At 42.0% G+C, this 24,895-nt stretch overlaps 2 protein-coding genes across 3 annotated transcripts in view; one reads left to right on the forward strand and one right to left on the reverse strand.

Moving 5' to 3' along the window:
• LOC118424466 (lipoxygenase homology domain-containing protein 1-like) overlaps positions 1-24,895 on the reverse strand; it is a gene marked incomplete in the record, with an annotated part of 70,418 nt that overhangs the window by 38,003 nt on the left and 7,520 nt on the right. Inside the window, 2 exon segments of the mRNA XM_035833038.1 lie at positions 23,485-23,645; positions 24,320-24,346. Of these exon segments, the coding sequence (XP_035688931.1) occupies positions 23,485-23,645; positions 24,320-24,346 (188 nt within the window).
• LOC118421749 (zinc finger and SCAN domain-containing protein 12-like) lies at positions 1,460-14,040 on the forward strand. Of its 2 annotated transcripts, XM_035829253.1 has the most exons (14): positions 1,460-1,517; positions 2,385-2,768; positions 3,188-3,237; positions 3,783-3,866; positions 4,411-4,494; positions 5,706-5,764; positions 6,702-6,765; positions 7,089-7,151; positions 7,453-7,487; positions 8,084-8,141; positions 9,231-9,270; positions 9,601-9,626; positions 9,835-9,902; positions 13,016-14,040. In XM_035829253.1, the coding sequence occupies exons 4-14, from the start codon at positions 3,803-3,805 to the stop codon at positions 13,754-13,756; spliced, it is 1,302 nt and encodes a 433-aa protein (XP_035685146.1). In that variant the 5' UTR covers positions 1,460-1,517; positions 2,385-2,768; positions 3,188-3,237; positions 3,783-3,802; the 3' UTR covers positions 13,757-14,040. The 2 variants fall into 2 exon arrangements, with proteins under 2 accessions (XP_035685146.1, XP_035685154.1); XM_035829261.1 differs by lacking the exons at positions 3,783-3,866; positions 4,411-4,494.

The raw sequence follows: 24,895 nt of genomic DNA on the forward strand, positions 1-24,895 counted from the left end.
CATCGCCACTAACTTCAAACCTTACTCAACCCTCCGACACAAACTGGTGCATCCAAAAGACAGACCACAGAAATGTACTAAGGCCAATGTAATCTACAGACTCAAATGTGAAGAACAAACCCAACTGCACCAACACATACATTGGTGACTAGCTGGCCACTAAAGGCAAGGTACAAAGAACACTGCAAACCCAGCGCTAACGGCTACTCCTCTGCTATTAAGGACACTCCTTCAACCTCCAATCCACCGACATCCTAGACCGCGAAGCCCGCTCGTTTGAACGGGGAGTTTAAGTAGAGATGCCATATATGAGACAATATACAATCCCACCCTCAACAGAAAAGGGGGGCTACGTATGGAACTTTCCGGCCATTGGGACATAGCACCCCCCCCCCCCAAACAAAACTTTTAGCTCCTGTAACTAAAACAACAGGAGCTAATTGACTCATTTGCATTAACTGTGTCTTAGCATTGCTTCTCCTTGAAATCCAAATTGTCTTTTTTCAGCTTGACTTTGCTTTACCTTTGTTTTCTTTGGAATCCAAATTGTCTTCAGTCTGAATTGTCTTACAACGTTTCCTATTGGACATCTGAAATTGTCTTCATTCATAGTTAGAGTATAAAAGACCTGTTTCTTCCAGATCACTTCAGTCGAAGTTCAGTGTCACTGACGAAAACTGGTGGAAATCCAGTTGAAACGTCTGACCGTTTCCAAAATCATATCCAGTTGCTTGAGTATTACTAAACTGCTTTTTGGCATATCTTATCACCTAGATGTCGAACCTACATCGACGTTGGTAGAGATAGGTACCAGTACAGAAAATTAAGGTGTAGGTCCTGTTTAGGTCCAGAGAATCAGGTCCAGACCTGAACCTGGACCTGACTGTCTGTAGAAACTTAAGATATTTCATATACTCAAAACAATAGTAATTGGTCAATTTTGCTACAAAGGAATCTGTTTGGTGGATTATCCAACTCCCACTGGACTTTCATACTTTGAACATTTTGTTATTTAGGTAGAGGAGATGATCAACTGATATCATTTATGCAAATTAGGACCTTATTTGTATGATTAATGAGAAACATTTATAATAGGTCACTCGAGCCAACATCCAAAATCGTAAAAGAAACTCCGGTCCGAGATCTTATTTGTTGTTGTTATTGGGGCGATACCATTATGCAGTAATCGGTCGATTCTACAAATGTAGTATACATGTATAAGGAAAAGTAATGTGCCTAGGTTTAACATCATAACTGATTTGTATGAAAAATAAATATCTATATTTTCATATCTATCAATAAAAAAACTTTTGTAGACAAAAATGAGGCAAATAAATTTTGTTGTTTTTGCCATTAAAATAATTACCCCTATTCACAAAGTCTAACGGTCAGCGCATGACGTACGTAATCCGAAGCCATCTCGCACCAGGCGCTGCATTATCACACTCACTCTAGATGCCTAGATCTGCCGCGCCGCATGCACGCTCGCTTGAAGTCGTCCACACTATTGGTTTGAGGTGAGAAAAGCGCTGTACCTATTCGTTGATTATTGGAGATATATCGTCAGCAGGGTAATGTTGGGACTAACCATGTAAAGAATTTTCTAATACTGCGTTATCTTTGCCAAAAATTTCACTTCAGAGTGACGACGCCGTGGCCGGAGCCCCCTGCTACCAGCGGCTCGTCATGTCATGTCCGACTATGTCCCTATCTAATACTATCCATCCTCTCTCTGAATGCAGTTTAATACGCCCATGTGGCTGTAAGCAAGTCAATTTGAAGGGCCACGTCGGAAACTTTAAATTTGGCCGTCTCAACCGCTATTACGATGTAAAACTTCACTGCTGTGGGTAGCAAAAACAAAAATGGCGGGAAAATTGGCCGGCGTCGTACGTTCAATTTTGCCCATTTTGTTCAACTTGCTGTTGAATCATGCTCATCTTTTACCGTATTTAAAGTAACCAGAGCAGTTTTTAGTGCATTAAAATTGGAAATTTTCTGGATGAGACAATCTGTATGATATTGACATTTACTAACGCATTTGTATCATTTTTTATTATTTTGTACTTTCAGCGTTCAAAAGTACGCACAAACATGCCGCAAACGAACCCATTTTATTTATCAGGGCCTCCAATTAATCAGCGCAGGATCGAGCGGATTCCCTTTAACGTTAAAGGCTCCCGGAGCAGTGTTTTTCGTCTTTTCAAATTCAATTTTCAAGTCATTTTTACACACAGTAACACTATCTCATTGCATAAAGACCTGCATATAAGATTCAATTCGCTCGGTGACCTCGCACGTCACAAAATCTCCAAAAGGCAACGTTGATGTTATATCGTCTTAGGAAACTTTGAATTTTGTTGACGAAATTGTGTTTTGTTTAGAACTTTAGAAGCTGAACCTGTGGACTCACCTGAAGTCAAGGCTGAAGAGGTTGAAAAAGAACTGGTTGAATCTCCTGTTATCAACCCAGATTCTGAATCTGAGCAGGTCAACTCTGCTGCTGCAGACTCACTGACGTTGAAGAAAAGCCAACGGCAGAAATCTTCGAGGCTACTGAAGAGAAACCTCAGGTTGAAAGTACCAAAGCTGGGGAAGAAGAAGGCAAATCTTCTGCTGCAGACAACATTGTTAACGAGGTTGAAGAAAAGTCTGAGGTTAGCAGTACCAAAGAGAAAGCTTCAGCTGCCTCTGAAGGACCAGTTGAACCTGTCATTGCAGAAGTTGAAGCTGAGCCAGTTGTGACTCCCAAAGCAGAAATCAAAACTGTAAGTGAAGAGGATACCACAGGCTATGGCGATTAAGGTTTAAACATCGCATTGGTGTAAAAGTTCCGCGAAACGACGGTTAAGATTTGCATAATGCGTTTGTGATCTTCGTAATTTAGCAAAGAGGGCAAATGAAGCGTCAAGTATTATGTAGTTGGCCCTCCCGAAATTAGCATAGAGCGTTGTCGGGACCCCTCATAGGGGCCCTCTTAAGTGTTGTCACCTTGGTTTTGTTTTCTTTTAGAATTGGAACAGCTTGTCAAGATGATCATGAAATACAAGTAGATGGAAATCGATGGCATCGCAGTAAGATGATCTTTCCTCACTCCTGTGAAGCAGATATTCAGTTTTATGTATACTTCATCAGCATAGAACCAGATTTTGCCCAACTGCTTATTATGATGTAACTGTTTCTACAGGGCACTGACACCACGACGGCACTGTCAGGAAACTCAGCACCAAAACAGAGGTATGGATCAAGAACCTTTTTTTGTCAATTATGTGTGTAATAGACAAGGAAATTTCTCCTCAAAATAATACATGTATCTTTGTTCTGCCATCTCGGTGTTTTATCGAATAAAGAAAGGTTCAAGTATGATAGTTGGACATCACCTGTCACATCTGCTTTTGTGCAGCCAATTGTTTGATGAAGACTAAATGCAGCAGCTTGTCAAGATGATCATGAAATACAAATTGTCAGAAAATGCGTGCCTTAGTTGTTGTCCACTTCATCAGTCGTTTTGCTATTGTACGTTTTTGTGGACATGAAAGTTGTCCACAACAAGACTGGATATTGAAGTTCTTTTACGGAACCAAAATTGCTCTTTCACAACAATGTTTGGGACCGGTTTCTCCTCGCAGTGCCACCTAACCTCTCAGGAAGGTACCAAAGGGGCTACAAAAACATGGCAGGTTAGAACAGTTTGCGTTATAGGAAAGAACTTCAATATCCTGATATCTTCTGATCTCTGATCTGTGTTTTTTCAAGGTGATATTTTCTAATGTTTGCTTCAGCGATCCACCCAGCGTCCACCATGGGCAACCCAACGTCCACCACGGGCCCAGACCACTCTTGTAACTGTCAGGGCCAACACAGAGGTATGGATCAAGAACGTTTTTTGTCAATTATGTGTGTAATAGACAAGGAAATTTCTCCTGAAGATAATACATGTATCTTTGTTCTGCCATCTCGGTGTTTTATCGAATAAAGAAAGGTTCAAGTATGATAGTTGGACATCACCTGTCACATCTGCTTTTGTGCAGCCAATTGTTTGATGAAGACTAAATGCAGCAGCTTGTCAAGATGATCATGAAATACAAATTGTCAGAAAATGCATGCCTTAGTTGTTGTCCAGTTCATCAGTCGTTTTGCTGTTGTACGTTTTTGTGGACATGAAAGTTGTCCACAACAAGACTGGATATTGAAGTTCTTTTACGGAGCCAAAATTGCTCTTTCACAACAATGTTTGGGACCGGTTTCTCCTCGCAGTGCCACCTAACCTCTCAGGAAGGTACCAAAGAGGCTACAAAAACAGGGCAGGTTAGAACAGTTTGCGTTATGCGAAAGAACTTCAATATCTTGATATCTTCTGATCTCTGATCTGTGTTTTTTCAAGGTGATATTTTCTAATGTTTGCTTCAGCGATCCACCCAGCGTCCACCATGGGCAACCCAACGTCCACCACGGGCCCAGACCACTCTTGTAACTGTCAGGGCCAACACAGAGGTATGGATCAAGAACGTTTTTTGTCAATTATGTGTGTAATAGACAAGGAAATTTCTCCTGAAGATAATACATGTATCTTTGTTCTGCCATCTCGGTGTTTTATCGAATAAAGAAAGGTTCAAGTATGATAGTTGGACATCACCTGTCACATCTGCTTTTGTGCAGCCAATTGTTTGATGAAGACTAAATGCAGCGGCTTGTCAAGATGATCATGAAATACAAGTTGTCCGAAAATGCGTAACTTAGTTATTGTCCACTTCATCAGTCGTTTTGCTATTGTACGTTTTTGTGGACATGAAAGTTGTCCACAACAAGACTGGATATTGAAGTTCTTTTACGGAACCAAAATTGCTCTTTCACAACAATGTTTGGGACCGGTTTCTCCTCGCAGTGCCACCTAACCTCTCAGGAAGGTACCAAAGAGGCTACAAAAACAGGGCAGGTTAGAACAGTTTGCGTTATGCGAAAGAACTTCAATATCCTGATATCTTCTGATCTGTGTCTTTTCAAGGTGATATTTTCTAATGTTTGTCCAGGGTAACAAGCTCGAGCAGTTTTTTTGATAATCTCACATGAAAGACTCCCTGTGACTTTGTTCCATGCTGTTATGATTGGGGCGTCATTAATAATAGACTAAAACTAGTAAAAGAACATCAAAATTTGTCTATTGCTTTGACAATTTCAAACCATTCCACATCAGGGTTGGACAAGCCCACTTAGCCCCATTGTCCAGGGCAAGTGAAAGTGCTGTTCGGGTAAGTGCATGACCTACCCTACTTGCCCAATCGGGCAAGTAAGATTTTCCATTGAGTGAGATTTTATACTTGTTAGTAGGTCCTTTTACAGTCATGGCATCAAGCAATGGTAAAGCATTGAAAAATGGAGGCAATAATAAGAATTCCATTGCTGGACGCGAAATGCATATAAAAATGAGTCATTTGAATTTTGGGCGAGTAAAACATTGGTTCAGGCAAGGAGCTTTTTATCATCTGATAAAAGCTCCTTGGTTCAGGCAAGTAGATTTTTATGTGCTTGCCCGATAGGACAAGTGAATTTTAAAAAACTTGTCCAACCCTGTCACATTGTGCTGGACATTCTGTACAAAACCCTAACTAGTGTGTTATTAACATTTGTACATCTGTGCACAAATTTCAATTTGTTGGAAAGAGAAAAGTTATACTCATCAAGCATAATTTCATTGCTTAATGCAGAAATAATGGCAACCCTGCAAGAACTGGTGGGAAAGGCACTTAAACAACAACATCCCAAGGTAAGTGATCCTCTCCCAAGCAATGATGGCCAGAATGTTTTTTGTGTGTAGATTTTGTGGGGTAGTGAGCAAAGAATGTGCATTAGCTTTCAACGGTGTCCCCAGGAACTGTGAAAATTCAACCCTCTGAAATGGCAAATTTCCTGCATTTTTGAAAGGATTTCAAGGTAACAATTGGAGACTGTCAAAAACAGTGCTGTCAAGAGAGTAGGAGGATTCATCGATCAGTCTTTGGCGGTTTGAGAACGCGAGGAGGTTCATTGGTACTGCAGCGCGCTTTGTATTTTTTAGTGTCTGTAGACAACATTTCGAAGTTGTACATAGATATCAGTGATATTATGTAGGCGTGTAGTGTTTGTAAAAAGGAAGGTCAAGTTCGAAAGTGGTTGATCTGGCTTTTTCTCACTGCTGCAGCGAGCATTATATTTAAGTGAGTTTGGCTGTGGACAACATAACTCGAGATGTTGTCATGTTGTGGTTGGATTTCCATTTATATTTGGTAGATGGGTAGGGTTGGCAAAAAGGAAGGTCAAGTTCAATAATGGGCCTCTTAAGTTGTGGTTCTGCAGCGGCGCTTAAAAGTTGGATGTCTGGCATTTTCTGCAAATGCCAGGGTCATGACTTTTAAGTGGTACATGGGTCTCTGGGCAAGGAGTAAGTTGTGTAGATTTGGCCCCGAGCGGCTTGTTTTGAACTACAGGGGCCAATTTTGTTGCAGACTTTGAAACAGAGTAACCCAGGAAAGGATCGATGGATTCTCAAGATCTTTGGTATGTAGATACCTTGAGTGATGTTGTGGAAAGAAAAGGACAAGTTTGAAATTGCTTTGCCTGACGTTTTCCTACGGCACTGTAGAATGTATATGTGTGTTTGTTTGTTTGTGGACAACACAAGCCCAGTTGTGGGATTTTCATAAGCTGACTGTTTTCCGTTGCAGCCCTTCCTGAGAAAGATCATGGAAATCCTTCGACAAGAGCTGACAACAACTGAGGACACACCAGGTACGTTCACTGTTCCACCCCTGTGCCTGCATGTACAGTTCTGAATACATTTGATTACCCCATTATAAAAGGAATGGTGCATTCACTGCTTCAGGTAGTTTGAAAGGTATTCCTTCAAGTTCAAAATCTTACAGCAGATAATGGGCCCAAACTGAACTTCTAAAAATAATCATTTCATATAATGCATTATATACTTGCACATTGAAATGGTAATTATAGCAATTGCAGTATAAGAATGTGTATCTAAGATTTTAATGCATGAAGTGAAATTTTCCCCAACAACACACAATGAGTAATTTTCTGCTATGTGTCAACCTCAACAGATGATTCTGATGACTCAGAGTCAGAACCTGATCAAACACTCGACTTGTTCCCAGATGAAGAAGGTGGGTTGTCATGGCAACATGGATGGGCATGGCCTTATCCAGTACAACAGAATTCTAGCAAGTACATCTTGAGGGTAACACTTGGAACCACGATATGATTTATGACCACTACGCTAATGTTCAAGTCGTATAGTAGTACTTCTGCTATTATTTATTTGTAAAACAGTGTCTGATCAAATAGGATAAATGCTGCTATGACCCTTCAGACTCAATGATTTTATATACTTGCACATCAAAATTGTGATAGCATGCAGCATAAGAATGACATGCATGTCTAACATAAGATTTTTATGCTTCTCAGAAGTCAGCGTCGTTCCAGACACAATCCTTGAAGAGGTAAATATGATACCACTAGATAAGATACCACTCCAGTACCATGAAAGCCTCAGAGCTTCATATTCTAAATGTCTTTTGTATTGTGGACACGAGCTAGTGCATTCCATTCCAAATCACGGTGCGGATGTTTGTTGCCATTGTTTACAATTCACCAATACCACGGGGAAAGGACACCGTCTCACAAGGCAAAGGTCTCCTTGGCTGTCCTAAAACTTGACAGATGAACTTGAACTGATGATGATGAAGAACCCTTTGAACTGTGTCAACTTAGGAGCAAATTTGGTGTAAATTATAACCCGTGTAGGGTCTTAGAATGGACTCTAACTGCATTCTACCATTATTTACAATTTTTTACCATTGTTTGACTAACATTTTATGAATGGGTCAGTGGGCTGGGACGATAGCAATTCACACAACATTGCAAAGTATGGTTGGGTGTCATGCAACAATGCTCACCACAAAGGATCCATAAGTATGCAGCACTAAATCTAAAAAATATACAGAGGCAACAAGAGGGCTTACTTTTGTAGGGGGGGGGGGGGGAACTGATGTTATCATTTCGCAAAGTTAACAAATTTTGTACTTTTTTTCCCCAGAACTCTGTGGATCTGGAAGACCAAGACCAAGACCTCCACCTGGTGTTGGAAGAAACTGGTGGGTTGTCATGGCAACAGGGATGGGCATGGCTCTATTCCAGTACAACAGAGTTCTAGCAAGGACATTTCTGAGGGCAACGGGCAGCCACGCTATAATTTACGACAACCAAACTAATGTTTAACTCGTATAGTCTAGTACTAGTACTTTGCTATCATTTGTAGAACAATGTCTGATCAAGGAGGTCCTTAATATGAAAACTGCTGATATGACCCTTCAAACTGACCAAATTACATGGTATTAAAAGAATTAAATCCCCTCATGTGAGTACCCTTAGAAATCTACAGGTTCAAAAAGTAATGTCACTGGTTTTATAACAGGCTCATTTTTAAATCGAATGAGTTGAAATTTGGCACAAACATAAAGGCATATATCCTCCTGAGATTGCAATGTCTCAATTTGTTGTTCAGGTTTTTTATGAGTGACTGAGTTGAGGTTAAGATGACCACACCTTGGTAGCCTGTCGCCGTCGGAAGAAATTAGATGCTCAATTTAATTACTCTGTAATTGATAATGTCCCTGACTCACAGTACCAATTGTAAGAAACTGAACCTGCACATGTATCCAGCTGCACATCACATTAAGTCACATGCCTATTTTAAATTTTGAAATCCAATCAGTTTTTTTTCGTTCCTGGGGAGAAGTAAGGTATGCGAGATGTCATCGGTGTCTTTGATAAGGGGTGGGCTGATTGAAGTTTCCGTAGCCGACTTTCTTATAATTTACTTAACACACTTCTTAGTCTTTCGATAGTTAATGATTGTGCCAAGTTATGTATCTTTTGATTAATGAAAAAGCAGCCTACATAAACTTTGAATCAACAAATCACATATTTGGCTATTATTCAAACTGCCTGTAATATAACAACTCACAACATTCTAGCTGCTGTAAAAGAGGACCATTTAGGAGTTCAGAAATGAAAATTGGCATGTAACCTAAAGAAGACACTCTTTATTATACGGGTGAAATTTCATCCGTCTGATCAAATATGAAAAATCATATGACACTTCAAACAAAATTATATGTGGTATTAAAAGAATTAAGTTCCCTCCTGAGTACCCTTAGAAACTATCTACTGTTCATTTTCAGAGCTTAATGAACATGTTGATGAAACAGCAGACTACGAGGAGTAAGTTGTAACCACTTTTTATCTTATATAGTTTTAAATTCATCATATATCTGATCATACTCCAGCATTTGGCCGTCGGTGGACCCTACCCGTTGTTGGGCCCTACATCAGGCGATACGGAATATCCCATGTTGTATTCTATATTTTTGTAGTCTTTCATGTCATAATAATGTATCTGTTGTATCTATAAATTGTTATCCACCTTGCAAAGTTTAAAGATACAAGCAGTCAGGGTTCCATGACTGCCAGACAGCTATTTCTGCACTATTTATGGGTTGGCTTTCTTGAAGACTGAGCTTTTGGATGACATGTTGTCTGCTGTTGTTTCAGAGGTGCAGTGCTGCAGGAGGAAACAGGTGGGTTGTCATGGCAACAGGGATGGGCATGGCCATATCCAGAAGTTATGATATAATGATAATAATTCGATGGATAGATACCTCTTACTTGGTGAATAATATAATGCATGATATACTTCGTTGCACATTGAAATCGTTAAAGCATGAAGCGTAAGAATGACATATAGATGAATGTCTAACATAAGATTTTGATGCAATTTTTTATCAGTGACATTTGTTGCGGACGACACAGAAGATGCAGAATCTGATGTTGTTCTCGATTCCATATTAGAGGAGGTAAATATAATACCACTGAATAAGATACCACTGTAGTAACAAACAAAGCAACTAGCAGGCTTCTATTCTGCCTAATGCCTTTTGTATTCGTTGCAGACACAAACCAGTCAGCAAATATCACAAGGTCAATCGATAGCTTCCTGAATTATGCTGTTAACTCACAAACGCACGCTACCAAAACCCTCTTGGCCCATGTAGTATTATTGTAAAATACTTGTACTACAATAGATGAACTTGAACTAAAATTGCTCTTGAATGTAGCAGCCTCAGATCCTGTGCTATATGTGTATAATCTAAAAGGGGAAATAGCACATAGGGGCCAAGTAGAGAAGCACACATCTCCAGTTTGACCTAAGTTAGGCCACACCAATTTAATCTCTTGGTTCTCGGATTTCCCGACCCATTTTTTTCCGATTTGGAAAAAAAATATTTAAAGTAGTCCGAAGAATAACAATATAGGTTTTGCTATCGCAGACCTGTAAAAAAAACCATTCCAGCGGTACATACTGCTGATAAACCAATTCCTTTTATTCAAAACATTGGTATCAAATTAAAGGAAGAGATTCATTGGATAAATCATTCCATGAAAAGCTAAAAACCTGACTACTAACCTTTTTTTTTTCGTTATATAAGCCTCATATGTTCATCCTAGACTTTTTGCAAATGTTTTATTTTTTTCGACCGCCCGCCCCAAAATTTTTCTACAAAAATCAGAGAACCAAGAAATTAAATTGGTGTGGCCTTAAGCAGCCACACTTTGGATCCGCACAAACCACAAGGTGCTTGCTGAAATGTCATGGAAGAAAAGATAGAATAGATGCAGAAAAGAGCGGCAAGATATGTGTCCAATGACATTGTAACAGGCACTGCTGTATCTCAGCTACAGACACAAATGGGATACATCACTCTGCATGACAGACGGAAACAGGCAACATTAATACTGCTTTGCAAAGCTTAGTTAACAGCCTGGTAGCAATAACTGCGTGTGCAACAATACTAGGAACAAACCAAACAAGTGTCCTGCCCATACTGGTACATTACACTCACCTGTAAAACAGACCTAATTGAATGGCACAGATTACCAACACATTTTATTACCTCAACAACACCCAATGGACCGATCCCGAAGCCCCGCCCCCTGTTCGATCATGTTCTATTTCGAACACCTCCGTCAAGAACACCTCCGTTTGTCGGACAGAACTGGCCACCGCCTCAATTTAGCTGATAAAAACGACTGACTTTTGAGCTTTTTTGGCCCTGAAATCCTCTCAGACCAGGCCGAAAAAAATACACTGCCTTCTTTGTTGAAGGCTACATCCACTGAGTACAGTCATTTGAGGAGGGGGATATAGCTGCGATAAGGGCATTATAATTTCAGTCAAAGCTGAAGCGGTAGGCGCCCCATAGCGTCACCTTGTTGGTAGGCAGGAGTGCCTGGTTTCTGACATGCGGTCGATGCACGTGGAAACGAGGGTACATATATCTGTGACGGGTTCTACTGCGTTTGTTGTATGCATAACATCTGCATACATGCTCATTACAAAAACGAAATTAAGTAGAAAGCAGCTCGGGTACTCGTGGAGAGGGAGCTTGTATTACACGCCAACTAATTGGACCCTTCTACAAAGTCTGCGAGTGCAGAGTCCCGTGTCTTATACATACTCTGCTCTACACGTGCATCCTGACCAACAACAATGTAATGCTATGCAGTGGCACTCACTCCCAAAACAACTATATTCAGTGGATGTAGCTTTCAACAAAGAATAGCATAGCATTTTTCTTTGGCCATTTCTGTCCTACTGGGGCTGTTTTTGACGGAGGTGTTCGAAATAGAATAGGGGGTTCTACCTGGTTCTATTCGTTCGATATGCGTTCGATCGGGATCGGTCCATACCTTCAAGTTGGGGCAAGCCCAGTACATTGGCCTCCCAAAACCCCTCATGTAGTCAGGGCCAAAAAGTGTAGCCAACCTTTCACACCTTTTTCTCTTTTTTTTTGTTACCATTTTTTTGCACCACCACCACCTGATGTTCCGAAGTCCCTAATGTTCCGAAGTCCCTAATGTTCCGAAGTCCCTATGTTCCGAAATCTTTGAGAGTGTTCTGGCACACAACTATAATCATGTAACATGGATGGCGTTTACAAGTCGATAGCCAATACCCACAAAGCTATACAGTTTCCCGATGATAACCAGTCTGAATGCCGACCCGATTCCGACGGTCGCATGGGTCGCCCTGAGCTGAAAACACTTGAAATTCTAGTTTATTTTTATTTATAGAAATAAATTAGAATATTTACGAAAGATTGACCTTTTTCTTTAAACACCTGAAACAGAGTCCGAACTCAATCGCAAATTTCAGCTGAAAATTGTCTTCATGTGCCATTTGCTAAACCACTTACCTGGTCTCGTGTATAATGCATTTATATCTAAAAATAGTGTTTAGTAAACATGCAAATACCGTTGTCATTTTCATTTATGACTCTATGAGTGTATCATTTCCTCGTTAAGAATTGTATTGAAAGTTTGCGGCTGATCTGCGATGGAACTGACGTCCTTTGTTACTATAGTTTTGACAGATTTCAAGACATCCCAAATAACATAAAAGGAGAATATCTAAAGAAGGTAACTTTATCATATGATCTAAAATTTTTGACGCCGCCATGGTCATGGACCATGTTATACAGGCTGCAACTCCCTATTTTGCCGACCACGTGTCAGCAGCCTTGCCTTGAGCCCTGCCTTGAGCCCTGCCTTATGTAGCTTTGATCGGCTCCCAACGGTTGCTACAACGCCAGTCGGTACACTAGTGTGTTGGTACACCTACATAGAGATTTCGGAACATATAGGGACTTCGGAACATAGAGATTTCGGAACATAGGGCAGTCACCCCACTGGATACACTATCCAAATAGGGTTTTGACCAGTATATATGATAGATATGAGTAGTTTAAACAATTTAGCAGTTGAAGGCATCTTATTTATGGTATAATTCTCCAGGTTAAACAACATGCAAACAGAACGTTGGGCTGACAATTTCTGTGTAGAGATATATTGCAACTTTGATGTACCTCTGAGTCATCTAATTGTCTTTATCAATTTGTCATTCATGTAGGCAGTTGAACAAGAAGCTGGGGAAGAGGTCGAGGAACAAGAAGCTGGGGAAGAGGTCGAGGAACAAGAAGCTGGGGAAGAGGTCGAGGAACAAGAAGCTGGGGAAGAGGTCGAGGAACAAGAAGCTGGGGAAGAGGTCGAGGAACAAGAAGCTGGGGAAGAGGTCGAGGAACAAGAAGCTGGGGAAGAGGTCGAGGAACAAGAAGCTGGGGAGGAGGTCGAGGAACAAGAAGCTGGGGAGGAGGTCGAGGAACAAGAAGCTGGGGAAGAGGTCGAGGAACAAGAAGCTGGGGAAGAGGTCGAGGAACAAGAAGCTGGGGAGGAGGTCGAGGAACAAGAAGCTGGGGATGAGGTCGATGGGGAAGAGGTCGAGGAACAGGAAGCTGTTCCAAAGCGGCACACATGCAAAGAGTGTGGCTTTAGCACACGATTCAGATGTGCACTGGTCAAACACATGTCGAACATTCACACGGGGAAAAGACCGTTCACATGTGATTTTGAAGGATGCAGCTATGGTGCTACAACGAAATACCATATGACTATACACATGAGGATACACACAGGTGAAAGGCCTTTCAGATGTGAGGAGTGCGACTATACAGCAGCACAGAAGTCCACTCTAACCAGACATATGAGAGTCCATTCAGGTGAAAGGCCTTTTATCTGCGACAGATGCGACTATAGGGCAGCGCAGAGAATTTCAATCACTCGCCATATGAGGATACATGCAATGAACAAGTAATTGTCTCCCCACACCATCAGTACTCATCTATCAGTGAAAGTTCACCGAAGACACAGGACAACGGCCAGGGAACTGTTTGACAGATGGAAGAAGGCAACACAGAGGAAATCTAAAACAAGGAGATGGTTGTTCAGAACTTATAATGATTGTTTAGAAGTATTGTTTCATTTTTAATTGTCGAATTGTGCTCAAGGAACCTGGAACATAATTAGGTCACTTGTTTTATACTCGTTTTTAAACCTGGTCATTCAATAAAGATTTCAATAAAGATTGAAGCTTCTGGATTTAGCCTATAATTGTTACAGTAGTACTCCAATAGATAAACTAGAGTTAAGCATATGTTGCTGCCCATACTTACAGGTTCGCATTTTAGTGTCAAGGGAAATTGTAACTAGGTAATGATGTAGGCAGGTGTGAACATATACAGCACCCACAGTGAGCATTGGCCTGTCCAACCCGAAAAGCCCCTTCTGCAGTAAGAAGTGAACTGTCCCGTCAAGAACAGTCCCTCCTGGAGGAAGAAATGGACTATCCCTGCCTCAACAGTCTCCCTTGCAGTATGAAAAGGACTGTCCCCACCTAAACAGTCCCTTCTGTAAGAGATGAACTACCCCCACCTGAACAACCCCTCTTGCATACATTTGTACATTTATGAAAGACATCCAGGTAAACATTATATTCAATGCTGTCATCGATGTGCTAGCGGTGCTTTGTTCTGAGAGTTCATTCTAGTGATGCTGAAGAAGAGTGATGCATGACACGTGAAACAATGATGTATTTAAATCAATATCACAATATTTTGTAAGTTTTTTTGGTAAGTTCTTGAAATGCCCCATGTGTCACAATGTCCAATATCTTGCCACTACTGCGCGAAACATCTGAAAGTAATCTCCAAAGCTTCTCCTGTTGAAGAGAATTGAATTGTTTCTGAGAACCCCCCTGCTGTGCAATGGACCCTTCCATCCGAACGCCATATCGATCAAATAGAATCCCCTGTTCTATAGAATACTCTGTCAAAAAGCCCTAGTGGGACAGGAATGGCCAAAGAAAAATGCTATGACTTTTTTGTTGAAGTCTACACCGGCTTAAAATATACATATATATACTATTAGTTGTTTGGGGAAGGGTAGGCACTACATAGCATTACTTAGTTCCTGGGCAGGATGTACGTGTAAAGCAGTGTATGTAGAAGAGACGGGACTCTGCACTAGCGGACTTTGTAGTAGGGTCTTATATTTGGCAAGTGGTACAAGCTCCCTCTCCGTGAGTGACCGAGCAGCTTTCATCTTAATTTAATTTTTCTCCTGAGAATGAATGCACAATTACCATGCATGCAACAAATGCAGGGAGTATAGCCGGCTAAGGGAGTCAAACGGGCACCGGTAAGTTTGATACTATAACGTTACATTACGCACCGTGGATCTGGTTGGAGATTATGGTTTGCCAGGAAAATTCTTTTATGAGGCTAGCCCTAAAGTATTTGCTCAGCAAATAGTAGTTTCTAACAGAAATTTAAGCCCCGTTTGGGCCAGATATGTCCTTCATGTCCCTTCAAGATGAACAGCCGCCAAAGTAGTCTTCCCCGTTTCTGTGTGGACTCGGCCACATGGCAAGAACTTTAATGCTGGCCGATGCCATTAAATATTGGAATAGAGGGGCGTTCAGCATGTCCTGAAGGACATGAACCGAACAGATTTTACTGGGTCTGCCTTGGCACGTTGGTACGCCCGATCCCTCCATCTCGGAAGTTAAGCAATGCACAGTCCGGACAGTTCTTGGATGGGGGACCAACCAAGGACGTCCGGATTGCTGTAGCCTCACAAAGCTTTCCACGAAATCGTCTTCTGCGAGGGACGAAAAACGGGGGTCCCGAGCTAGAGGAGGTGCCTTGATCACATTAAACAGCCTCGTTACTTAACACATTGGGTACCTACTGGCTGCAAAATACACCAGATATTATTAACACCACAAACGACTGTAATATGCCATGTATATGGGGCAACGACCTTGTGTACACTCTGGAGACATAGACATAGACAGCAAGTCTTACATATTCACCAGTAATTTCGAGTTATTCCAGTTTCAAGGGTTACGGAAAAGGCTGGGCTGTCTACCTGGGCTGGCTATTACGTCAGGCTACTTGGACCTACGAAAGCCCATTGGGACAAAAGCTGTTTTAGCAGTAGGGGTTGTTTGTGCTCAGTGAAGAAGCTGTGTCTGAAGGATCTGTGTGTTATTATGTGAATGAGCTGTATGTGAAGTGGCAGTGTGTGAAGGAGCTGTACGTGAAGGAGCTGTATTTGAAAGAGCCGTGTGTGAAGGGGCTGTGTATGAAGCAGCTATGTATGTTACATAGCCCAGAGGTTCTGGGTTCGAATCAGTTGATATGCCACCGATCTTGTGCGCTTGGGAAGGGCTCTTAACACGACTTTTCTCCCTTCAGTAGGGTAAAGAAAAGAGTACCTAGCTTTGGTAAGGGCCCTCCCACAGATAGGGCAAAGAACCCACCACACTTACGGAAAAGACTAGGGGTCCTTTCTTCCCAGTGTAAGTGGTTAAAAACCTTAACTATGGCCACACCTGGGGTAATTGCTGTCGAATTTAGGTCTCCTGAGTTAGCACCGAATGGCAGCTGTTCCAGACCCTTGCACTTTACTTTTAGCAAAGCTTATTTTAAGCTCCTCACAATTCAATTGTCGACCCTAATGTATGGCGCAGAAGCCAGGGCCCTGGCAGCCACTAAAGAAGGGCTCCTGGATGCATTTGACCAACTAGCCACCTGTCTTAAGACTTATCCAATCAGCCCGATAAGTCGTGTTTATAGCCCTTCCCAAGGGCACAAGATTGGTGGCATGTCAACTGATTTTAACCCAGAACCTCTGGGTTATTCAACAAACACATTGCTTCACACAAAGCCCCTTCACACACCGCTCCTTCAAATACAGCCCATTCACATACAGCCCATTCATGTACAGTTCATTCACAAATAGTTTATTCATTGAGCACAAACAACCCCTACTGCTAAAACAGCTTTTGTCTCAATGGGCTTTCGTAGGTCCAAGTAGCCTGACGTGATAGCCAGCCCAGGTAGACAGCCCAGGTAGACAGCCCAGCCTTTTCCGTAAACCCCAGTTTCAAGATTAAAACAATTCTTGGCCACAATGTTGGATCGGGCTCGCTTGCATTGGAGACTGAAAAACATTTAGTATACAAGTTTTATAAGTTGACAATGATAGAAATGGGGTATGCTATAATCTATGGTAAAACAGCTTCCATGCTATTATCGCCCTGTCGTCTATGGAGCCAAGGGAGGTATCGAAAACTTCCCCATGCAGACTCCTAGCACGGACGACCCAACATGGCGGCCAAGAATTGCTTCGATCTTGAAACCAGCGGACTAACTCAAAATAACTTGTGAATACGTAGGAGTTGCTGCGTTTTTTTTTAAATTCATAATTTATAATTAATAAACATTGTCTCCAGTGCGTCACAAAAGGTCGTTGTCCATTATTAGAGTCATTTGTGGTTGTTTGTGGTGTTTAGGCAGACCGGATTTTGCTCTGTGGTTAAGGTCGTTGACCGCCAAAATTTGATATCTCTATATATAAAAGGATGAAACATTTTTGTCACGATCTGCAATAAGAAGTGTCAAATCATTATATATTTCCGCTGATGGACCTTGATGAAGGACCGCGGTCCAAAAAAAAGGAGAAGCCGACAGAGAACAGAGCTTGAGACTGTGGGTTGAGGTCTCATAACACAATATTTATCCGCGACCCCCGTCCAAAAGTAGTTGGTGTTAAAATAGTGCATCGCAGTACTTGCAAAGGCCATACATGTATTTATTCTTCGGTGCACGACAGCGAGGTGGAATCTGTGGTGAATACGTAGAGGAATACATCGGTGTTCATACTGTATAAGTTGGATTACGTTGCTTTTTCGGCCGGCGGGAATTTGCGCTTTGATATGTTACCGGCACTTCCTGTTCGCCGCCTGCAGTTCCATGACCTCCGCTGGGGGTCAAATCAAAGTGTCTTTTATAGAAAAACGAGCCGGCAAATCTATGCTCATTTTCAGATATTTTGTAGCTTGCACCCTCATCTTCAACATACTAAATTCTTGTAAATTGTATCTGCACCTTACTATAGGTTTTGAGTCGTCGAACCACCTCACTTTGGGGTCCTTAACCATGTAAATCCCCATAGGCGAAAAACTGTGTTCTGAGACCTTTATCCACAGCGTGAATTCCCCAGGGACTGATCAGCACATTAAATTGAAGTGCAAAGTTGGCCATATCTCAGGAACCATTTGGATTTCTGTTCTAAAAGTTGGTAGGGTTTTGTATCTCGACTAGTTTTATTGTTTGAATGAAAAGAAATCCAAGGTCAAGTTGGTTTAAGGTCTCATAACACAGTATTTATCCGCGACCCCCGTCCCCAAAAGTAGTTCGTTTTAAAATAGTGCATTGCAGTACTTGCTAAGGCCGTATTTATTCGTCGGTGCACGACAGCGAGGTGGAATCTGTTCGTGAATAGTAGAGGAATACATAGGTGTTCATACTGTATAAGTTGGATTACGTTGCTTTTTCAGCCGGCAGGAATTTGCGCCTTGATATGTTACTCACTGCCTGTTCGCCGCCTGCAGTTCCATGACCTCCGCTGGGGGTCAAATCAAAGTGTCTTTTATAGAAAAACGAGCCGGCAAATCTATGCTCATTTTCAGATATTTTGTAGCTTGCACCCTCATCTTCAACAATTACTAAATTCTTGTAAATTGTATCTGCACCCTACTATAGGTTTTGAGTCGTCTAACCACCTCACTTTGGGGTCCTTCACCATGTAAATCCCCATAGGCAAAAAACTGTGTTCTGAGACCTTGACCGACGGGTGTGTGTGTGTGTGCCCCCCCCCCCCCCAATAAAAACCCAGAGATCCCTAGCGGTAACTTATGTATTCCCAAGGTATAACTGAAAGCGGTTACGGGTATAGCCTGCCAAAGGGAGTCAAACAGGTTTGATACTATATTATGCCACCTGGATTATGCTTGGAGATAAGTTACGGGAGCATGTCCATTTATGTAACATTGGATAAAATTTTGCAAGGTTATTCCGATTACTTTCCAAAGGAATGTAAACCAGGAGAATGTGGGTGAAAGGAGGAGCATATAGGACAAAGTAGTAAAGACTGGGAGAAAGCAATTGAACCTGGGAGAAAGCAGTTAATAAGGGAAAAGGCGTTAGAACCTGGGAGAAAGCAGTATAACCTGGGAGAAAGCAGGAAAACCTGGCTGAAAAGCAGTTAGAATATTCATGTATCAATATTCTACTGCTTTTCAGCCGAGGTTCTCCTTCTATTTCCCAGGTTCTACAGCTTTGAAAGAAGCAGGAAAACCTAGGAAAAAGCGGTAGAATATGGGATAAAGTGGGAGAACCTGGGAGAAAGTGCGAGAAGCTGGAAGAAAGTGGTTACTAAGAGAAAGCAAGAGAATCTGGGAGAAAGCGGAAGAACCTGAGAGAAAGCGGGAGAACCTAGGAGAGAGAGGGAGAAACTGGGAGAGAGCAGAAGAACCTGAGAGAAAGCGGGAGAACCTAGGAGAGAGAGGGAGAAACTGGGAGAGAGCAGAAGAACCTGAGAGAAAGCGGGAGAACCTAGGAGAGAGAGGGAGAAACTGGGAGAGAGCGGAAGAACCTGAGAGAAAGCGGGAGAACCGAGGAGAGAGAGGGAGAAACTGGGAGAGAGCGGAAGAACCTCAGAGAAAGCGGGAGAACCTAGGAGAGAGAGGGAGAAACAGGGAGAGAGCGGAAGAACCTGAGAGAAAGCCGAAGAACCTGGAAAAAGCGAGAGAACCTGGGAGAAAGAGGGGAAACCTAGGACGAAGCAGAAAAACCTAAGGGAAAGCAGGAGAACATGGGAGAAAGCTGTAGAACCTGGAACAAATGGTTAGAACCTGGGAGAAAGCGGTAGATAAAAAAGAAGGAAAACAGGAGTTCTCATAGAAGTGACATTGTTCGGCAGATGTAACATGAGCTCACCTGGGTGTGACATTGTTGGGCAGCTGTAACATAAGCTCACCGTCCATCAGGTTAACTATTTCTGCAGTATGGGTTCATTAGGTGACTATTTCTGCAGTATGGGTTCATTAGGTAACTATTTCTGCAGTATGGGTTCATCAGGTAACTATTTCTGCAGTATGGGTTCATTAGGTAACTATTTCTGCAGTATGGGTTCATTAGGTAACTATTTCTGCAGTATGGGTTCATCAGGTAACTATTTCTGCAGTATGGGTTCATTAGGTAACTATTTCTGCAGTATGGGTTCATCAGGTAACTATTTCTGCAGTATGGGTTCATTAGGTAACTATTTCTGCAGTATGGGTTCATCAGGTAACTATTTCTGCAGTATGGGTTCATTAGGTAACTATTTCTGCAGTATGGGTTCATTAGGTAACTATTTCTGCAGTATGGGTTCATTAGGTAACTATTTCTGCAGTATGGGTTCATCAGGTAACAATTTCTGCAGTATGGGTTCATTAGGTAACTATTTCTGCAGTATGGGTTCATTAGGTAACTATTTCTGCAGTATGGGTTCATTAGGTTAACTATTTCTGTAGTATGGGTTCACCAGGGAACTATTTCTGCAGTATGGGTTCATCAAGTAACTATTTCTGCAGTATGGGTTCATCAGGTAACTATTTCTGCAGTATGGGTTCATCAGGTTAACTTAATTTCTGCAGTATGGGTTCATCAGGTAACTATTTCTGCAGTATGGGTTCATCAGGTTAACTATTTCTGCAGTATGGGTTCCACAGGTAACTATTTCTGCAGTATGGGTTCATCAGGTTAACTATTTCTGCAGTATGGGTTCATCAGATATCTATTTCTGCAGCAGTATGGGTTCATCAGGTAACTTTCTGCTGTATTTAGGTAACTATTTCTGCAGTATGGGTTCATCAGGTTAACTATTTCTGCAGTATGGGTTCATCAAGTAACTATTTCTGCAGTATGGGTTCATCAAGTAACTCTTTCTGCAGTATGGGTTCATCAGGTAACTTTCTGCATACTTTCAATTTGAAAGTGATTTTTTTTTATTCTTGTGAAATGACTAGTACCATGTCTAGAAGATATTGTGCATATAAACACAGGTAATTTATGAAATACATGACCAGTCATTCCTGTATACCATATGACAGATTCATTTAGGATTTCACAAAGAAAATTGTTATTCTATTTTTTTCCACAACTTTGGCCAAATCAAATTGTAGTTTAATTTGTGTCTGTGCTATAAAAAAGTTGTGCTGTCCATGGGATGTTTATTTACACATGCAGTCACTGACCTTAACACTTGCGTGTAGTTGTGTAGTGTTCTTGAACATTTTGCCAGTTTATGTGTTCCCGAATGACTTGGAAAAAATGCCGACATAGTTTTATAACGCCTGAGTATTTTATTTGTAGCTTTTCATACTACGTTACAATCATACACTCAGCTATCAATGAGTATCATCGTAGATTGTAGTTTTGTGAGCTGTTTATTGTGAAATCGTAGGAATTTGTGGATCTCTGCAGAAGGCTTTTGGCATCTTGCATAACTTTTTACAAGTTCTGCGAATGATTGCGGGATGTTCAGAACTTTTCACGTGTTCTGCAGAAGATTGTGGGACATTCTGTGACCGAAAGACGAGGGATGTCTAAGACGGTCTTGCATACTTACTGTTGACATTTACTGTTGACACATATACGAATATATTTCTATTATGAAAGTACTATATTAAGATAGAAGTGCATCAAAAGTCAGCCATCGTGTATATATATGGTACTGAATAAAGCACTAGGTAAGGAGTGTACCTGTTTTGAAAGGAAGCAGTGTTGAACGGGGCCGATGGAATTCCAGCCAGGGAGGCAGTCTTAAAGTAAAACAGGGCCGCTGGATTTCCAGCCAGGGAGGGAGGCACTGTTAAACAGCCGCTGGAAATCCAGCCATGGAGGCAGTATTGAACAGTGTCGCTGAAAATCCATTGAGGGAGGTAGTGTTAAACAGAGCCGCTGGATTTCCAGCCAGGGATGCAGTGTTGAACAGGGCCGCTGGAAATCCAGCGAGGAGAGCAGTGTTGAACAGGGCCGCTGGATTTCCAGCGAGGAGAGCAGTGTTGAACAGGGCCGCTGGAAATCCAGCGAAGTTGGCAGTGTTAAACAGTGCCGCTGGATTTCCAGCAAGGGAGGCAGTGTTAAACAGTGCCGCTGAATATCCTTTGAGGGAGGTAGTGTTGAACAGAGCCGCTGGAAATCCAGCGAGGGAGGCAGTGTTGAACAGGGCCGCTGGAAATCCAGCGAGGGAGGCAGTTTTGAACAGTGCCGCTGGATTTCCAGCCAGGGAGGCAGTGTTGAACAGGGCCGCTGGATTTCCAGCGAGGAGAGCAGTGTTGAACAGGGCCGCTGGAAATCCAGCGAAGTTGGCAGTGTTAAACAGTGCCGCTGGATTTCCAGCGAGGGAGGCAGTGTTAAACAGTGCCGCTGGAAATCCAGCGAGGGAGGCAGTGTTAAACAGGGCCGCTGGATTTCCAGCGAGGAGAGCAGTGCTAAACAGTGCCGCCGGATTTCCAGCGAGGGAGGCAGTGTTAAACAGTGCCGCTGGAAATCCAGCGAGGGAGGCAGTGTTAAACAGTGCCGCTGGATTTCCAGCCAGGGATGCAGTGTTGAACAGAGCCGCTGGAAATCCAGCGAGGGAGGCAGTGTTGAACAGTGCCGCTGGAAATCTAGCGAGGGAGGCAGTGTTGAACAGTGCCGCTGGATTTTCAGCCAGGGAGGCAGTGTTGAACAGAGCCGCTGGAAATCCAGCGAGGGAGGCAGTGTTGAACAGGGCCGCTGGAAATCCAGCGAGGGAGGCAGTGTTGAACAGTGCCGCTGGAAATCCAGCGAGGGAGGCAGTGTTGAACAGTGCCGCTGGAAATCCAGCGAGGGAAGCAGTGTTGAATAGGGCCACTGGATTTCCAGCCATAGGAGAAGTCAAGTGGAAGCCGCTGGAAATCCAGCCAGACAAAAGCCTAGGGTAAGGCGCTGGAATTCCAGCCGGGGAAGCCGAAGTCTTGAGTAGGTTTTAGGAGTACATAATATCATATTATGTACAAATAGTACCCAGATCTAAAAATCGTGTCAACTTGAGACAATAATACTGTCTCAAGTTGCATCTGAATCCGTTTATAGAATTGTGTTACCTTGTTGAGGAACCAGCCAGCCCCAAAGCTGGTGCCTTTATCTTTATCCACAGGGTAACCTATATCCATTGTATTCAAAAACAGGGTATCTAGGACAATAAGTAAATTTTCAAAATATTGCAGTTTGAAATGACTTAAAGTCCCTAAATGGTTTCAAACAACTGATGAAGGTTACCCCACATATAAAGGTGAGCTAGCATTACATTATTATTATTAGGCCTAAGTAAGTAAGTAGCATTACATGCTGTACAACTGGTCAACATGTACAGTAGATGAATATTCATATGACAATCATCAGACCTTTCAATACCGTACGACAAACATGTTTTGAATATTGGGCAGTAACCATTACTTTATATTCAGTTCTTGGACCTTACATATATTATATAATACTGCATCAGTCTAATAGCACTGTGTGATCAGTTTCCGTAATCTTTCTTGTAGGAACTATGTGATAAGCTGAGAAGCAGTACAAATGTGTGCATGTGTGCCATTTTTAAACCATTATCAAGAGTGCCAACCTTAAACTTGTCCACTGCCTCCCGTTCAAAGTTGTCTGTCCTATTCCTGAGCTGAACCTCTTCTGTCTTCCCCTTTGTTCCATAGATCTGCAGGAAGACATTTGCGTCTGTCCCCGCCCCTCTGATGTCACCTGTGTAGATGTCTACTTCATATGGAATCCCTACATATACACAATGTTTGGAAATGAGAGGAAGCAAAGAGTGACTCATCTGTATATGGAAGACAGCCACTAAATTTCATACAACAGCCCAAAGTTCAAAATGATAATCCTTGCAGAAATTCACGACAAGATTTAAACAGATAGTATTTTACACAAGACATGATCCCCTGAGTCTGCTTACAGAAAAATGTGAAAATACACACTAGTTTACTCTATACTATAAGGTAAAGGATTGACTATTAAGCCTTAAGTCTCTTTAGAATCCTAGTCACACATTGCTGACCATGGTCTCATGACCTTCACCAGACCACTCTTGGGGTTTTCAGTAATATCATGTGGTTAGAAGTTGGTCAACACGTTTGCCTACTAGTCTTTAAAATTTGTCTGCACCAGTCAACTATGAATTTTGAAAAATGAAATATGGAAAGACATATTTTGCTTGGATGCAATCAAAGGGGGAATAGGAAGGTTTCCAGACTACTCCCATCCCAGCGCCAACCCTGTCCGCAGGGTGGTCATAAGTACAGTCATGAGGAGGTTCTGAATGTGTGACAGGACTTTGTTATTGATCTGATGGTAAACATTGAAGAATCCATCTTGCAGAGGCATCACTAAAACCTGGAGACACCCTAAATAACCATCACTACTGACATCACAGAATCGCTCAAGTTTACCTGGTTCCACCCGTATTATGGAGATTGCTGGGAAGGTGAGGGGGTAGGCAGTGAACAGGGTAAAGAAAAAGGTGCAGTGACTGTTAGTACGGACAGAAGCTGGAAGCAGGACCTCATGCAAACGGACCTTTCAATGCAAATCAAAACAGAATTGTAAGGTTCCATAGTCAGACATTCAAATATAGATACAAGGAGAAAGACAACTGTACAACACATCATCCCTTGACATTGCTGATATTTATATTTCAGCCATACCATAGGTATGGTGAAATATATTGTATTCGTAATGTTTCTTTCTTCTTTCTTTCTTTCTTTCTCCTGTCAAATCTTCAAATCGAATCAACTCCGCCATTTTTTGACCGATTGACTTGAAATTTGGCACAAAGGTAGAGTAAGCCAATACCCCCAGGTGTTTTTTTCATTTTTTTCATATCTGCCTTTAAAATGATTTTATTGAGGTTTTTGTCAATTTTTATGTATATTTCGGGCTCCTGTACCCTGGTATTACAGCCGAATGACATGAAATTTGGTACAGAGGTGCCTTGATCATATGCTCACCTAGATTCAATAACAGTT

Source organism: Branchiostoma floridae, chromosome 1, assembly GCF_000003815.2.
Source record: "Branchiostoma floridae strain S238N-H82 chromosome 1, Bfl_VNyyK, whole genome shotgun sequence".
In the NCBI taxonomy this organism is placed as follows: domain Eukaryota; kingdom Metazoa; phylum Chordata; class Leptocardii; order Amphioxiformes; family Branchiostomatidae; genus Branchiostoma; species Branchiostoma floridae.